This window comes from Montipora foliosa, chromosome 13, assembly GCF_036669935.1.
Source record: "Montipora foliosa isolate CH-2021 chromosome 13, ASM3666993v2, whole genome shotgun sequence".
Lineage (NCBI taxonomy): Eukaryota > Metazoa > Cnidaria > Anthozoa > Scleractinia > Acroporidae > Montipora > Montipora foliosa.
Window position 1 is genome coordinate 13070043 of NC_090881.1, and position 18343 is coordinate 13088385.

Genomic DNA, 18343 nt, shown 5'->3' on the forward strand with positions numbered 1-18343 from the left:
TCAAAGGGAAAGAGGTCACTCATACTAGGGGTGTTAGTCGATTGCTGCTTGTTGTCATACTCCCCTTCAGTAAGTAAGCGGTTACTTTTTACACTTCAATGCCGCTGTGTTAGGGCCATACTCTTGCTAAAACTCAGATTTCTGTGTTCTTTTGCTTAGGACACCCTTGCTTGTCTTCACCTTTAGAAATTTCCTTTTATTTACACCATTTGCATTCGAGAAGAACACATTCTAATCGTATTCGTCACGCGGGATTTCCCTCGGGTGTCAATCGTCAGGCCGTGTGATTTCAGCGTTTGGATGCCATTTTGTTCTAGCACAATTAATTTCGATCTAATGCAATAGTGTTATGGCTTCCCCATGGGAAGTCAAATCTTGTTGGAAAGGGTTGATATTTGGAGGGGAGACCGTTCGGCAATACCCCGTGCTGTACACGCTGGGAAGTCACGCCGTTTGTTTATCCAGCAAGAAAAACTACTGATATCCCACAAAACGGATTTTAGCAACAACATGGTAACGGCCAAAATACTTACTGAACAAATACAAGAAAAGGGTGCAAAACGATTCAAATATACAACTACTTTCAAATGCCTCGTCGGTGACAAAACAGGAATCAAACGCACCTCAAGAATCCTTGATTACTGCTAGTTTCAACAACAAACTGTTGATGATTGTTCTTTACTCCTTGTCTGTTTCAGAATGTGAGTTTTATCACACCTCAGTTTTTCTACGCCTTTTTCAACTTCTTTTCTGGACAGGTAAGGGGGAAATTTTCTGAACAAGCGAGAAATTGTCTAACGTGTGAGCTAATTCTGGGTTCACAAGGTCATGAAATGTCACGGAATTTGAAAATGCACTTTCCAGGCCAGGAAAAGTCATGGAATCAAATAAAATGACCAAGTCCTGAATTTGTTTTATCTTTCCCAGTCTGTCTTTTTGCTGAATAAAGATCGTAAATCATTCCTTCTTGTAACTAAACGAAAGTGTGTTGAAAAAACGCGTTACACACGCACTTTGCACGTAAGGTTATGGAAAGTCATTAAATTGCATTTCTTATTTTCATTGTGAACCCTGTAATAAAGGGTCACCATCACGGAATGCGAAGCAGTTTGTAATGTCATCTCCCGAATAGATCCCATTCTCTTACGAGTCCTTGGAGAACTGATCACCAGTTTTGTTTTTGGTGACACGAGACAAAGCAAGCGGTGGTAAAGGGGAAGAAATGTCCCGCCCAATCTTTTGAGCGGCCAAAACCTGGAAAATCTTTCATGCTGCTTGCACGGGAATGCTTGCCACGCAAGATAGTTCCGTCTTTGTAGCTTTTAATTTTCACTTGTTTTATTGCAGCCTTTGTACCATGGGTTCTTCCTAACAGCGTACAACATTTTCTTCACGTCTCTCCCCATTTTTGTGTACGGTATTTTTGAGCAGAACATCGGAAGTGATGCTTTGCAAAATGAACCTCGTCTTTACAGGTATAGAGTGTGTGATGTTCTCAATTCGAACTCTTGTTTTTATCCTTGCTTCTCACGTGATGACACAGTGATCATGTAACCATGTTGAAAATTTGCGAAACTGTTTCCCGGAGAATTGAACTCTATTCGCATGAAAACAATTCCTTTTGTTTCGAAGTAAAAAAATTACGGCCGATCATTGGATTAATAGCTATGAGTGTGTTTTCGTGTGATACAAGAGACAAGACCGCAATGAGCTATAAGACGAGTCCAGCTGGTGGTGGAAGGGGGTTTTAACAAGACCTTTTCGTGTCCGAATCCATGACACCAACTACTGGGCACTTTAGTAAAGTACTTTTCATTCCGACCTCTTCATTGGAAAGAAGACATTATTTCGTCGATAGTTACTTGGGGATAATCAGAAGAAATCCGAGTTCCCGTTGCAGATGTAGAACGTACGAGCTTCCGATTTTTGGCCCGTATGCTCTACCACTAGGCCACGGGAGACTTGTGGGAATCTAGGCAATGAAAGTAATATCCAAGTCAACATTGTAAAGGCCAGTTTTAATTTTCATACATTCATGGATACTTAATTGACCACTTCCCATAAGGGCTTTTCAGGGCCAGTGAAACACAATCACGACAGAAAAGCACATTCAAAAACAACTGGTAAGAATCCCAACTGGCCGGAGGCAAACCAGTGGGCTATTTACAAGTGTGGCTGAGAAGTTGAACCAGGGATTACCAGGAACAACGAGTGGTCGGAGTGTGTCTTGAACATGGGATACCCAGATCTCAAGGCAAGCGCCCTAACCACTGGGCCGCTCTGTCTCCTAACTTTCTTGTCCACATATTTTAAAAAAAAAACCTTTTTATTTATCATGACGTGAACCTTACGTTACGGCTCTTGGCACTAAAATTGTGCAAGAGTGACCATCTGTCAGTTGTATTGAAGGAGATGGTCCTTCAGTGTTATCTTCAGAAAATGAATTTTCGACAACGGCTCGAGTGGAAAGAATTGAGAAGAAATTTTCTCAGAAATCACTTGAGCTCCATTATTTGATGAGAAGGCTAGTAAATGGCTCTAATGATCCCTAATCTTTTAAAGTGCCAGTGACAAATTTTACGTTCTTGTCACAGAGACTTAAGCAAGAATTATCGATTGTCCTGGACTGAGTTCTTCTTTTGGATCGCTTCTGGTAAGAAACGTTGGGTTTTGTCATACCCCTCCCCAGATAAGTTATAAAAAAGTGTTTTGTTTTTTACTGCAGTAAATTACAGGTGTGCAGACCAAGTTTCGTAGATGGACTGTAACGACCATGGAATAGGTAGTTTGCAATCAATATCTAGAGACACAGATAACAATGCTACAATGTACAATTGCTGGTGGATGAACAAAAGGAGCTGCTGATGAGAGATCTTTTGTTTTCATCCACCAACATGTTGGGGATGACGGAACGTGAAAACTAAACTACCTATTGGGTTTCTTTTAAGATGAATATTTTGCCTGAATTACTCTGAGACTCTATTTCTTGCTTGTCCCAGTCCATCTATTAGAATACGAAACATGCCCTGTTTTCGTTAAAGAATGAGTCTGGCATTGATATTATGCACTTTTCACATGGATATAACCATCACTACGCTTTACAACAAAAGGAGCAAAAGGAGTTCTGGGTATATAGAGTGCAATGGAGGGTATAGAATGCATATCGAAAGTTGCTGTGGAAACGCAGCAATGGAGTTATTTTGTTGAGTAAATAAGTTGGTGTGAACTAGCTTTTAACAGTTCTCAAAATTGCACGCGCTACATGATCACTTGCGCCCATGAATCATGAAATGCACTCAGGTTCATTCGATTTCCTATACGAATCACCAGTGTGTCACGACAGTCTGCAGGAGCTCATTGGGTGTGTTTTTGATATTCTGTTTTTTCTTTTTTTCAGGTTATTGGCATGCTTTAGTCCTGTTTTTTGGGTCATATTTCTTTTTTCAAAGTGGTTCATTGGGGCCGGCCATGTTGGTAAGCGAAGTTTGCGTTTGTTTTTTAACTCTTTGGTGCGCAAACTTGATCGTTATTGGCATTCTTTAGTCCTGTTTTTTTGGGTCATATTTGTTTTTTCAAAGTGGTTCATTGGGGCCGGCCATGTTGGTAAGCGAAGTTTGCGTTTGTTTTTGAACTCTTTGGTGCGCAAACTTGATCGTTATTGGCATTCTTTAGTCCTGTTTTTTGGGTCATATTTCTTTTTTCAAAGTGGTTCATTGGGGCCGGCCATGTTGGTAAGCGAAGTTTGCGTTTGTTTTTCAACTCTTTGGTGCGCAAACTTGATCGTTATTGGCATTCTTTAGTCCTGTTTTTTGGGTCATATTTCTTTTTTCAAAGTGGTTCATTGGGGCCGGCCATGTTGGTAAGCGAAGTCTGCGTTTGTTTTTTAACTCTTTGGTGCGCAAACTTGATCGTTATTGGCATTCTTTAGTCCTGTTTTTTTGGGTCATATTTCTTTTTTCAAAGTGGTTCATTGGGGCCGGCCATGTTGGTAAGCGAAGTTTGCGTTTGTTTTTCACCTCTCTGGTGCGCAAACTTGATTTAATCCTGTAGAAGTAAAAATTGCTCTCGTCAAGTATGATAATTACGTCTTTTTTTGCAGCAATATGGAAACTGGTCGTTCGGAACTTTTGTGTTTACAGTATGCATTCTAATTAGTAATCTCAAGGTAAGAAATTTGTTGATGCAGGAACCTGCAAGTTCTTCTTGAGAAAATTTAAGTTCCCTACATTCTAAAGTAGATGATCTCAACAGAGAGATATGTCTTCTTAAGGCAGCAGATATCAGCGTCAGGAAAGATCTGCCTGGTTTTACGATATTCCAGAGACAACAGACCTTTCCAGGATAACTTAACGTGCCATCTCGAAAAGGGGTCGAACAATCATTGAAAGAAAGTGTTTTGTGAACGCATTCGATCAGCTGTTCAAATAGATTTAGACCTTGCGCCATCGTCGCGTCGACGTTAACAGTATTGCAGCACAACGTCAGAATCGACTGTCATTGCCAAGAAATTAATTTCCATAACCTTGTCACGTCAAAGTTGCCCAGAATGCACGTAATAGACCAATTTCGATATATTAAAATTCAGTCCTAAATGAAGGCACCATCTCGAGGCTCTGGGGAATAAATGAGGTTATTCCCCAGAGCCTCGTATTGATGCCTTTTGTTTAGGACTGAATTTTAATATATCGAAATTGGTCTATTAGATATGCGTCGACTTCAGTAAGCGTTACGAAGTGTCCCCTGAAACTTCCCCCATTGTCAACATCACTTGTTTATAGGAATTCAGACACTTGACGTCACAAAGTACCCCCTAAACTCTGTGCCTTTATGTAAAGATCGACAACTGAATTTAGCCCAACCTGAAAATAACACTGACATAATTGTTGGAAGTAGGTAGCAAATTCTCAGACTTGAAGGGACACTTCGAATAAAAATCCGATAAAATATCCCGCCAGCTGCACAAGCTAGGGATTTTTAAATAAGAACGACAAATAACGTATTACAACATATTACAGAGAAATTGCCCTTATGGGGTTGTTGTCGTGGAAAAATTATCATAGGGCTTTGTATGCATCCACGGTTGATTGATAAATCATCCGCATGGATCTAAGTGTCTCCCTAATCCCAGACTGTTGCCTCTAGTTTTATAAAGTTGGACACTTAGCGTTGCTCTTTCATGGAGCCTTACTCTTTTCCTGTTCTCTATTTCCAGTTGGCCTTGGTAACCCATTACTGGACATGGATGACTCATGTGGCCACGTGGGGTTCAATTCTTCTGTTCTTTGTATCGACCATCGCATTCAACGCAGAAACTTGGTAATTACAGTCTTTTGTGATTAGACTATTTTGCGGTTCTGTTCTCAGTTACCAGGCCTTTGAATAAAAGCGAGGCTGGAGTTGACCTTGCATTGCTACAAACCTCACTGCTTTGCTTATGTAAATAGAAACTCGTTAGCACTGCAATACTCCATGATTTACGTAAGAGAAGCAATAAAGGTTGTATCAAAGAAAGGTCAACTCCAGCCTCGCTTTTATTCAAAGGCCTGGTAACAGAGCACGGAACTGTAAAATGGTGTGTTTTCTCTCTTTGTGAAAGTGCTAACTTTGACACGTCAACTTTCGATTTTACTTTTTAACGCCGGTTTCAGTCTTAAACAGTCTTTGGCTGATGAGTGCAATTTTATTTCTTAGTTAAAGGAGCAGTGTCACGCTATTTTAGTCAAACTTCAAAACACTAAAAGACGTCTTTGCATCGATGAAGACCCCAAAATAATGCTGTAGTTTTGCTACCAATAAGCACTGAAGTGCACTGAAGCTATTTTTTGTTGTTTGCGGCCAAGGATGGAGAGGATGGAAATGGATTGAAACTTGAAAAACTGGCCAGTTTGGAGACGATGTCTGCAGAAAGTCGCTGTTTGTTTATGGCTGTTTGTGCCCTAAATACATTTCACATCTTCTCAGTGGGTTGTCAGGAATGTTGTACTTGTGAGCTAAAGTACTAAATTAAATTTTTACCCAGTTTTCATCTAAAATCAGCAAATTTGGCATGATAGTGCCCCTTTAAGTTTTGATAGCATCGAGATAAGCAAAATACCACTTTAAGAGCAAATCTGTTTATTACCCAAATAAATCGCCACCGGTTGGCTCAATTGGGTAAGCATCGGACTGCTGTGTGAAAGGAAGTGGGTGGCCGGACCAGCACTCAGGGTTTTAAACACCATGCGAGCAGAGCCTCTCTAAATCTCACTAGCAGGTGAGCAAGAGATGCTCTGCAGAGATCGTGTGAAGTCTCTTAGGTCGCCGAAGCCCAAGTGTCTGAGCTAGTCACTCCGGTCAAACCTGTTTCGCATCATATTTTTGACAAGGCGAAGGTCAAAATCGAGCAATATTGTGTCTAGGAGTGCGATCGAGACTTGGTCTGGGTTTGAAACTGTCTCCAAGCAACGGCTTGCACATACTCAATAAAGACTTAACGCGATATCTGCAGACTCCTTTCTTTCTCGTCGAGTTAAGAAAGGCTCTTCTGGCAGGGTAGAATTTCAAATGACTGAGGAGGAAGTGCTGTCTTCTGTAACTGGTTAGATTTGCTAGTGTAAGGACGATAGGCCACGTCTCACAACACTTGTTGATTAATGGACCTTATTGGAGTTGAGCCTGCAGGCACATTTGCTTTTGTTTAAAACTACATGCAAAAGAGGCTGAAGGGTCAATTCAATACAAAATGACCCCTTAGCCTCGTTTGTGTCGCAAAACCGCTGATAACTCCGATAAGGGCTATTCTGTGGTACGTTAAAGAACCCACACAGTGTTCACTTAGAGGAGTGCATGGAGTTCCCGGTGTTGTGGTTATAGGCCTCATTTCATTAATTTATTGGTTGGGTGAGGTTGCTAGTTGATTAATAGCGGCTGTCAGCGGCGCTTGTACACGCTGATGTCCGATGTCAACGATAGATTGATTGCTTGTAAAGGGCATTTTTATATGTTTTATCGAAAATGCGCTATAGTCAATTGATTACCATTTAGGTAATGTTATTCTAATTTCTAAGACTTCCTTTTCTTCTGTTTCCAGGGAAGGGATACAGCTTGCTTTCGGTGACGCGATATCACTGGATATGTACAGAGTATTCTATCAACTTTTGTCTCAAGGTGTCGTCTGGTTAGCAATTCTTCTTCTTGTTTTCATGTCGCTGTTGCCAGACATTGTCTTCATGTTGATTGGACGCCATTTCTACCCATCCGAGACGCAAAAAGTGCAGGTAACAATAACCCTTATCGGAGTTATCAGCGGTTTTGCCACATAAACGAGGCTAAGGGGTCATTTTGTATCGAATTGACTCTTAAGCCTCTTTTGCATGTAGTTTTAAACAAAAGAAATGTGCCTGCGGGCTCAACTTCAATAAGGTCCATTGGCGCTGTGGAGATATGAGCAGTATGTTGTTGCATCTTAGCGTGAGATAACATCCGTTTTGCATCCTGTGGGGTTCTTTTTTCGTGCTTGGCTAAAAGTGAAATAATTAAAAACAAGGGCTTTGAAGGGTTGCCTTTTAAAGAGTGCTTTACTAGGTCGCCATCGGATGTTTTCCCGCGGTTCCCCCCCCCCCCCCCCCCCCCCGCGTTTGGGAGACGCGCGCCGTTGGTTAACATTCCGTCGCCTTTCGTAGAGGTCGAGTATTTTACCCGCGCTTGGAAATACTCACGTGTTTTCAGTCGCTTGGAGAAGTCGCTTTCCGCGTTTTGGGAAAATTGCTTGTTTCCAACTCAAGCAGATGTTTCTCCGCATTTTTATTGTTTTCATTTTGCTTGTGTCTGGCCGTCGTAAGTTGTTTCAACGCTCTCATCCCGAGTTTGTCATCTGTTTTGTTTTTCCTACCGTTAACCCCTGATTCCAAGGTTTTCCAGCATTTCCTTGGTTAACAAATGAAATAAAACGTCTTCTTATAATCTGTAAAAGGAGATTGACATTCTTGAATGGTACAAGTACGGTCCCCCTCCCTCGGGCTGCAATGGCTCATTTAACTTGATCTGACCAATCACAAGGGTTCTTTCCTCCTTCCAAATAAATGTTGTTCTTCCATAATATTTTTCAGCTTCATGGTATAAATCTAACTTGCCGACAAACCAATTTCATTTGTCCAGTAGTAGAAAATAATGGACGAATGATGTCGCATCACGGTATCCCAGCTGTGAGCTGTTGAAACAGTTAAGAACACAGCAAAACACCTCATTACTTAGCTCTGAGAGTCATTTAGAAGAGTATTAAACAATCATTGAGGTCGGCATTCGTATTCGTAACTTACCTTGTCAATGACGTATTATTTGTAACTCAACGGTATTTCCTATGACGACTGTCTTTATTTGCGTGACTATGCGTGACAACTGTTTTCTATGCTTGCGTGTCTTTGCGTGCTCCTTTTTGACTTGCACGACCATGCGAAAACGTAAGCCTTCTGTACATCATCTTTTTCCTTCAGTTCCTTGTATTTCTTGAATTCTCATAGACATTGGTGCTTGTAGTTGAGTAAATTAAATAAACGTTTAACTTACGAAATTCGTAGCACATCTTTTAATTTTAATGCTAAAAGATGTACTTTCAATAGACAAACATTGAACAAGTTAGTAATATTGGCCACAGATTGCCAAGATGGAGAGCAATTTAAAGTTCGGTGTAAGGGGTTACACTGTGACGCGTACACAGAACATCGTAAAAAAATCTGTTGGTATTTACACTCTGTTTTAGAACAACATCCAGGCTGAGATAAAGCAAAAGTTTAAGAACATACTGAGAACATATCAAGGTCGAGAGTCAGTCATGAACTTCCTCATTTTTTTCTCATTTGTTTTTTGTTTGCTTGTTTTTGCCAGTAGTATAAATAAAGGTAAAAGAAATCTGAAACTGTAGTCTAACAGGTCAGTTATAACTCAAATACTTAAGGACGCTTTTTAACATGTGGCATGTGGTTTTCGTATTGCTTGTTACACTGAACAACTCACTCTTTATTTTATATGAACGTTGAGACTGAGATTAACCAGAATTTTAAAAACGTATTTAGAACATTCCTCAGGCTGAGAGTCGATAAAGAACGTTTCTTATTTTGCTCATTTTTATTTTAAATAAAAGCATAAAATAAAGGCAAATTAATGTAAATTAACCCAGATACTTGAGGGTTTATTTTGTATAACATAACAATGGTTTTCTTATTCCATGATACACATCTCCGCAGTAAGTGATAATGAGAAGTTCTTATTTATAATCGTTCCAAAATAACTTCAACACCATCAAGGTCATCGGGTGAAACAACGTCTGATGTAAATTAAACAACATCTTAAGAACGTTTTCAGTCTCACATCGCAAAAATATATAAGAACGTTCAGCCTCAGCTCCAAAATTAGACGTTCTTATAAAGAAAACAGAGTGTATACCGTACAACGTTAAGAGTAATTTAAGAACGTTTTCAGGCTCAAATCGCAAAAAAAAGAAAAACCATAATCCTCAGACCTTCTTATAAAAAAAAGGTGTACCCTCGTTAATAGGCCATTGAATGATATCTTCGGTTTAATTCGTCTTCTTACATGAGCAATCACCTCATCACTTTCGTATCTTCGTGGAAAATTAGCGTCTCGTTCATCTAGCTCATTGTGGAGAGCTTCAATTTTGGAATTCTTCAACTTCACCTTTAACAGGTAGAGCTCATCATTTTGAAATATATTTGCACCCCATATATAACTTAATTATTCATATTGCACTCGATCTATGATTCTGTTTTCCTTTTGCAGGCTTTGATTTGTTTTCACATTTGAATCTGAGGAAAAATCCTGTCGTTTCAAAGGCTATTAATAATATACATGAAAAAAAAAAACTCAGTTCCGATTGGCTAAAAAAAGTTTTTCTCGCGTAAACTGGTGCAAATTTGTAACACGAATGCAAGTTACAAGTGAACACTTTACACATTTTCAAGTGTACAGTTGAATGACTTTCGAACTATAGTCTTGTAAAAGTTTGAATTTGACAAACGTTGTAATCTGTTTCAACCAACTCAGTTGAATGAACTTCATAGGGCCTCTTTACACGAGCCCGGGTGCTTTTTACCCCGGGTTGAATCACCGTGGCGGGTAACCCTTTTGCAGTCAAATGTTTATAAGCGTTTACATGAAAACAGTAGTCTAACTGAGTCAGCCCCCCTTGCCGGGTAACCCTTCTCAAGACTCGGGTTGACCCGGCTAGAAGGGTTGAAATTTCTTCAATTTCTTGATGTAAACACTGTCGTATCTGACCCGGGATTGTTTGAACATCACTTTTTTGCGATTCAGCGTTCTCGCCCATGCTCAGCCTCTACCAAAATGACGGAGGCAAATGGGCATGAAGTGGAAAAAAGAACAAGTTGACAATGGAATCACTCAATGACTGGACAACTTACTGCGAAATTAAAAGAATTTAACAACGAGATGGGCTATCAAAATATAGACTTTAACAAGGACGTCGTTACTATGTACTCGAAGTTACGAGAGCGAATGGCTGAACTGTTTCCTTACAGTTTTGGTCCTGTTCAATTTGTCAGCCTCAAATTGATGATTCTGATGATTGGATGGTCCGGCCGCCATTTTCCTCACTGACAAGTATTCACCAGCCCTTTCAACCCAGCGAAAAGGGAACTGACCCAGCCCGGGCTCGTGTAAACGTAAATTCGACGCTGAACTGACCCGGGTCGGTGTCCAACCCGGGCTCGTGTAAAGAGGCCCATAGAAAACTAAAGCGCACGGTGTCAAGATTTCACTTGTTTTGAATTTCTGTTCTTTTTTTTTTTTTTTTTTTTCATGTATATCATTAATAAGTGATCACATGAGTTCTCGTGTAACTTGGTATAAATAAGCACTTGTAGATTTTTCAGATAACAAAGAGACCGAATGCATAAATGGCGGTCAGAAAGGTATTCTTTTGTTTATGTGCTAAGAAGACTTACCAGCCTCGTTCTCAAGCAACATTTCTTTTGTATTTTGTCCATACAAATGAGGCTAGTGAGTCTAATTGGCGCACAAACAAAAGAGCATTTTTGGCCGCCATTTGTGCATTCAGTCTATAGAGTGTTTTCACTTGATGTCACGGCGGCCATATTGGTGTCCCTAAACAAAGGAACGGCAGCCATGTTGGTGTCCCCAACTAATCCTCCGGGCATTGAGCTATTTTATCATGCAAATGTTTTCTTTTGTTTCGGTGGAAAAACAAGGTTACTGATCACGTGAGTGAAAACGCTCTATTGCACCCATCCCACCGCTCGTGCAATTTTCTTAGTCTAAAAAATGTTACTCCTGCTTTTTTCTACAAAGTTGCCCTCGAAATCAAGTGACTATCTATACAAACTATTTTTTTTAAGTGGCGACTTGCGATAGCGGACATACGTTTCATTGGATTATATTTTCTTGCTAAAATTCAATACGTTGGTCAAGGATTCTGCTTTGTTGAAGCACAAGAACTAGCTGACCATCTATTGTTAAATTTAGCTGTAAATGACACTTCACGAGTGAGATAGATTTTGGTACACTGTCAAGCTGTTCACGGTCTGAGTTATTCTCTGATGATTTTGTTTCCAGGGTACCACAAGTGGATGTAGAAGAGAGCTCTTGGTTTCCGTGTGCAGAGGTGCAATCTCCCCGGATGTTACAGAGCTTTCGATAGAAAGTGATGTGTCAATGATAGATTTGAGCTCGAGTGAATAGCAGAGATTGTTGTCGGAGGAAGTTATGATGTTGATCGTTTCTTTCTTTAGTCATGTCTATGTCTTTCAAAGCTTCTTTGCTCAAGTATGCTAATCTGGTGAAGCACTCATCTGTAAACCGGTCAATTTTGTAACATTACATTCTGTAATGACGTTGCTTGCAGAGGTCGCATAGGTAATGGCGTATCAAAGAGTTAAAGCAGGGGATTTTTTGAGCACCGGAAAGCAACCCCTCTTTGATTTCAAGTACATCTTCTATTAAAACTAGACATTTAGCAAGACAAGTGAGGCATAGTCCAGGCATGTTAGGAGAGGATCCGCTCATTAAATCGTAAATTCGTTAACAGTAAAAGGAAAAAGCCTAAGCCCTCAAGTGTCTTCCTTAGGTAAGCTTAAAGTAGGGATTCTTGAAAGATTTGAGAAGAGTTGCCGACTGGCGTGCAGTTTTAGCGAGCGTCCATCATTTTTAAACCGTTCGCAACTAAAACTGTTTCAAATTTAAGAGATTGCGGGAATAGCCGAAAGTTCCTGATTCGCGGATTTCCTTGCTCCGAACCAGCCTGCAGGGGTCGTTATTTCCGGTGGCTCCCAAAAAAATCGCGGGCTTTGGACAAGGAGAATGACCAAGGACTTACGGAAACCAGAATCAGACTTTTCGCCTACAATCTTGAGCCTTGAGCAGTGACTTCGCCAAGAATCTTGACTCAATTCATGATGAAATTGTTATCGTGGAGGCAAATGAAAAGGATGTGCTGAGGTTGCCCTTTTGTTCTAACATAAAAAACAATAGGGCAATAGATTAGCTACTTCGACGGTATGGCGGCCATTTTGATGTCTGTTGTTTCAAAAGATATTATGGGATGCCCAAGGGGCAAATGAATATGTATTTTGCCCCCTGGGCATCCCATAATATCTTTTGAAACAATAGAAATTAAAATGGCCGCCGTATCGTCGAAATAATCTATTATAATACGTTAAACTAATTTAAGATGGTGGCTCTCGAGAAACTTGAAAGTAAAAAAAAAAAAGGTGTTTGAAGTCATCATTTTGTAGGAGTAGTGGTTTCTTTTAACTAGTTTCATTTTTAATGTGTCCTGGCCTGTCATTTGAACCAATAATTTGAGAAGCTCGCCAATGCTTGGGCCCTTATTCCCTCGACAGACCTACTTTTACAGTTTAAGCGCTTTCTTTCATACTCGTTCTTAGTCCTCTTCTCCATTCGAAAATGTCGAATGGCTCCAAGAAAATTAGAGGGAGGAGGTGTGAGGAGCGGCTTTTGACAACTGTGTCTTGTTAATTTTTGTGTTATTTTGTTGAGTGTTAGGAGGTGTTTTCTTGACCTATTTTGACTATATTTGAAGTTCAGGAAATACTTAGTTTTAACACTATTTGGAAAAGAAAATGAGAATTGCCAATGTTTAAATTTACCATTGTAATGCGTCGGTAGGGTTAATGTAAAAGTTGAACTAACTTTGAAATAAACAAAACAATGGATTTGTAAGCAAAATATCAGTGGAAGATTGTGTCCGTCATGCAATGCCATGGTAGAGAATTACATATATTAATCAAGTATTCATGTGCTTTGTTCAAAGTCGGGTTCTTAATTTCTGTGTCTTTGTGCCCAGCACACGGCAACGTCTTCTTGACTGGGGGTGGTTTCTGCTAAGGTGCTGTCATAGTTCCATACATACGTATTTAATTGACCACTGTTAATAGGAGCTTCTCACGGCCAAGGATCTCAACTGGCCCGAGGCAAACCAGTTGGCTATTTACAAGTGAAGCCGAAACGTTGAACCTGGGTCTACCAGGATCAAATTCAACGAGAGGTCAGAATGAACCTGAGATCTCCTTATCTCAAGGCGAGCGCCCTAACCTCTGGGCCATACTGCCTCTTGTTGCAGTCTTTCGTAGTCTTTGGAGAGACTTTAATTTACTGTGATCATTCAATTGAAAGCTATTCAACATTACTGTTTTTCCCTCTTGTTCTCTATATTACATACACTACACAAGCTGTTTCTAACTTTTCAATCTTTGGGTCAAACCCTAAAGTGTTACCATTCAAATGAAAGCTGTTGATCCGTACTATCCGTTCTGTACAAGGTGTCTCTAACTTTTGAGTTTGTGGGTAAAATCCTCAAGTGTGACCATTCGAGTGAAGCGCGGCTACTGAGCAGTACTTTTCTGTGGTGATGTTTATATACCTGTACATCTTGCTCCTAACTTTTCAGTTTTAGTTATAATCTTTCACTTTTTATTAAGTGTAATCATTTACATGAAAGCTACTACTGGGCAGTACTTTTCTGTGATGATGATTATTTGTTTTCAACATGCTATACAAGGTGGTTCCAGCTTTCGAGTCTGTGTGTAAAATCCTGAAGTTTGTCGACAATTCAAATCGAGGCTATCAGTCAAGCAGTACTTTCCCTTGAAGTTGTTCACTGTTCTGTACGTGGTGTTTCTAACTAATATCTTGAGTCTTTATAAAATCCACAGGTGTGGCCATTTCAACAAAGCTTCTAGAAAGTGATTTCTTGGAGCAAGCCTCGTCTCCTTGTGAAATCCTTCTCTAACAGTGATTTGAGTCTGTGTTTGCATAGTTCCAGTCCCCTTTGTTTTAATACTTAGTTGGAATTGTTTTCTATATTTTCGTAGTATGGCCAAATGAGAAGTGTTTCCTTGCCTTTCTGGAAAGTTACGCATTCCAGATGCAAATTTTATTCTTATCGTCTTTCCCGAACTGATGGTGTCTAATTTCGCCATGAAGGATTTTCACAGGCTAACCCTTCCACTCCCCTTGCTAACTCTGTTCTTGTCACTTCTGTAACTTGTGGTTTTTTCTTGTCAAGGCGCGCAAAAGGAGAAGCTACATTGTTGACATTAATGTTGTTTGCCCCGAAGAGGTCTAATCATGTCGTTTACCGCTAGTAAGTCGCGCATGACTAATTAAGCATGCACGTTCACTTTTGAAATAATTTGCACTGAAACTGTAGCAACCTTTTTGTTTCATTTTAAGGATGTATTATGTGTATTTAATCACGTTTCAAGTCATCTAGCTCTGGGGACATTGAAATTAACTCAAATTAACTCAAACCAAATCAAACGCTTCTTTTAAAAGAAGGGGAAATCGGAGTACCAGTAAAAAACCTATCGGAGCAGAATACACCTTTTTCCCAAATGGCCGCCATTTTAGTATTCTTTTGTTTCCATGCAAATTGGCCCTTATGGCCTCGTTCAAGGTTCAATATTCTTTTGAATTTTACGTTTGAAAGCGAGGCCATAAGGGCCAGTTTGCATGGAAACAAACGAATACAGGAAAGGCGGCCATTTTGGAATAAGGTGTATAGAGAACCAGCAAATTCAATCCACTTGAGAATCCAACCCGGGCCATGTTAGTGGGAAGAAAGTGACCTGCGCTAGCCTTCCTGCCCAAAGGAGGCTCGAGGAGGTTTCGACCAAAACACTACTTTTAAACGAGAATTAAAGTTTCCATATTTGAAGCAAAAAAGAGCGAACTGTGTCGAAATTTCCCACCACGTATTTGTCCATATGTGATAAAATATTACCGCGGAAGGTCTGGATTTGGATAGCTAATAACGTATTTACCTCAAGCAATGAACGAATTTTCAGCCGTCTTTAGAAACGAGGAACGTATTGGTCTATGCCCAATGAAAATGTCAATGGAGCGTTTTCACTCACATGACCAGCAGCAATGTTGTATTACTGGAAAAAAAGAAAGTATTTGCATAAAAATAGAGTTCAATTCCCGGAGGATTAGTTTGGTACACCGTCATGGCTGCCATGACGTCATGAAAACGCTCTATACCATTTTCAAAGGGAAAATATTCTCTACTGTACATGAAAGAGCACAGAACGGAAATAGTAATCTGTTTCCACTAGAAAACTATTCCGCATTCAAAGTGTTTGAATGCAAAGTTTCCAGGTTGAATTCCGGAGTCAGTGTTCTGAATTTTTGGAGCAATCTGAGGACTCCTTTTATCGGCTTTATGTTGTTCGGGGTTAGATGGCAGCTAATACAACGGTTCTCGTGACTGGTCAAAAATTGTAGAAGGCAAACATTGAGGTCTAATCGTAAACACTAAATCCTATTCCGATCCAATGACACTATAGAAGTTGGAATCTTCTGGCCTCTGCCGCTCTTAGTAACGAAAAAAATTATAGGTTCTTTTCAGCCTCTTATCTTCGTCGGTTCAATTGCCACCCTCTTTCTTTCTTTGTGGGGGCCCATTTTCATAACTAGGGCTAATGCTCAGGGGAATTACATGGGTATATATGGCACTTAAAATTAAACTCTGGTAGTTAATTCTGTCTAATATCTTTTGGCACGTCTAGTAAACCATCTGCTCTCCTGAGGCGCCCAAGTATCTTTAAAGAAACAGGCGCCATCTTTCAAACCCGGCATTTCTTTGCTCCGATTAGTCGCAAGATTTTTTAATCTCGTAAACTAATCCACTGCCTTTGACTTTTCCAATCACTAAAACATACCCTGGCACCTTTATGCTTTTCACATCTTTTTTCAATACTCGCCGTTATTATTCAGCTCAATTCTCTTGCTTTATCTGTTCTTAATTCTTTAATTTTGCTGTTAAATCTCATTACTTTCTCTCCCTTTCTTTGTAGGAAGAAGGGGGCAGTCCTTGGCGGGACACATGGTTGTAGTCTTACATATGGCATACTTTGGAAGCCCTCGCTCTCGTTCATGCACAGCGATGCCTTGTCACGCATTATTCAAACCATGTTCATAACCTTGTTAGGTCATGCCGTACTCACCTTAGACATCTCGGGTTTCTTATTTAAACAGGTTGTACAATAGTTAGGTCACACTGTAGTCACGCTATCCATTTTGGGTTTTCTATTTCAAGCCTATTGTATAATAGCTAGGTCACGCTGTGCTCACGTTATGCAAGTCACTCTCGGTGTATATCTTTACATCTCTTTATTCCAATCGCATTGGCAAATGACAATTCCAAGTAACCCAAACTTAAATTTCAAGTTTTTATCGGTGTTATGAGAATTAGGTTTCAGAGTATGGTCAGTTTTATTAAGTTTTTTTTCATACACACCTGGCTCTGTGTGGTCAGTTCCCTTCATACTAATAGAAAGAAGATTGTTTTGACCAATGGAATGAAAAAATATTTGGTGTCATGAACATTAACTTTATGTTAAAATGTCCAAACTTAATTTGACCTTCGCAAACTGTTTTGCCTTTTAGACACATACCACGAGGCTGTAGTTCTTACAAATACTCAAATTGTAAATAGTTTTTTAGAACTTGATTGAAAGAACTGAATAAACACTTAAAAGACATCTTTTCTCAGCCATTGGGCTTTTTTGGCGTTTTTGAAGGACTACACTTTGATCGGCGTTACGCACACGCCATTTGTCGCGCGAACTTTCGGCCAATCAGACAGGGGCACTAATGGACCATATTCGTATTCTCTGTATTGGACTGGAACTAGCTTGCAATGGAGGCTAATGCGGGGGAATATATTAAATTAGAAAAATTATATCGGTCATTATTGAAATTTCTCTGCGCTGATTGGTTACCCTTGAGGTGATTATTACGCGATAATCATCTAAGCGGCTTTTTTTTTTAAAGAAAATGCGTATTTTTCAAATAATCATCGATGTAATTATACTGAAAGATCGAGACAGCAGAAAGCCAGTCGTTATCTTTAAGAAAATTACGACATTTTTTAATTTCCAAGACATGTTTCGATGTTACGAACATCATCGTCAGTTACAGAATATTTGAAAAACCGTTAGGACTTTATAACAACTAGGCGAAACATGCATAATTTTCTTGTCACTTAATCATAATTAATTATGCTTGTCTCGCCTAGTTGTTATATAGTCCTATCGGTTTTCCTAGTTGTTATATAGTCCTAACGGTTTTTCAAATATTCTGTAACTGACGATGATGTTCGTAACATCGAGACATGTCTTGAAAATTAAAAAATGTCGTTATTTTCTTAAAGATAATTATACTAAAACAATTATTCACCTCAGACTCGGTGAATATCGGTGAATAACAACCTCGACTTCGTCTCGGTTTTTATTCACCGATATTCACCTCACGTTCGGTTAATAATTGTTAACTGTATTTGCATTTGAAAAGTTCCCCCGCATTAGCCTCCATTGCAAGCTAGTTCCAGTCTAATACTGAGAATACGAATATGGTCTATTAGCGACACCTTGCCACCTGAAGTATCTTGTAATACAAGAACCTCTAGACTTCTTAATTGCACACCATTTTGCCAACTTGCGACACTAAATGATACTTATAAATATTCTTTTTACCCTAGAACTATAAGAACCTGGAACAGTTTACCTTCAGTTTTAATTCCTAATTCATTAGATGAATTCAAGGCCATAATTTCAAGCATGTAGATTACTTTATTTTTACTTTATTATTTTAAATTGTTTAATTCTAATAGGCAAATTTTATTGCATGTTTATATGTACATATATCTTACAACTATTTATATATTCAGCTTTTGTTTTAAAACTCCTAGTATAGTTATTCTGTTTTAGGAGTATACTTATTAAAGATTAAAGATTAAAGATTATACAGAAATCAATCAACTTATTAAATTGTATAGGTTGGTTTTTGA

At 39.4% G+C, this 18343-nt stretch overlaps 1 protein-coding gene across 6 annotated transcripts in view; it reads left to right on the forward strand.

The window, feature by feature from the left end:
* The window catches only part of LOC137983717 (phospholipid-transporting ATPase IF-like), a 73239-nt gene that overhangs the window by 51675 nt on the left and 3221 nt on the right, over window positions 1–18343 (forward strand). For 2 of the 6 annotated variants that reach the window (XM_068830890.1, XM_068830889.1), the window contains 7 exons: window positions 699–758; window positions 1348–1475; window positions 2595–2653; window positions 3398–3474; window positions 4100–4165; window positions 5213–5316; window positions 7070–7256. In XM_068830890.1, the coding sequence (XP_068686991.1) occupies window positions 699–758; window positions 1348–1475; window positions 2595–2653; window positions 3398–3474; window positions 4100–4165; window positions 5213–5316; window positions 7070–7256 (681 nt within the window). Of the gene's footprint in view, window positions 1–698; window positions 759–1347; window positions 1476–2594; window positions 2654–3397; window positions 3475–3654; window positions 3860–4099; window positions 4166–5212; window positions 5317–7069; window positions 7257–11586; window positions 13230–14557; window positions 14636–16349; window positions 17037–18343 lie in introns of those variants that run through there. The other 4 variants (XM_068830892.1, XM_068830893.1, XM_068830891.1 and 1 more) reach the window with 4 other exon arrangements.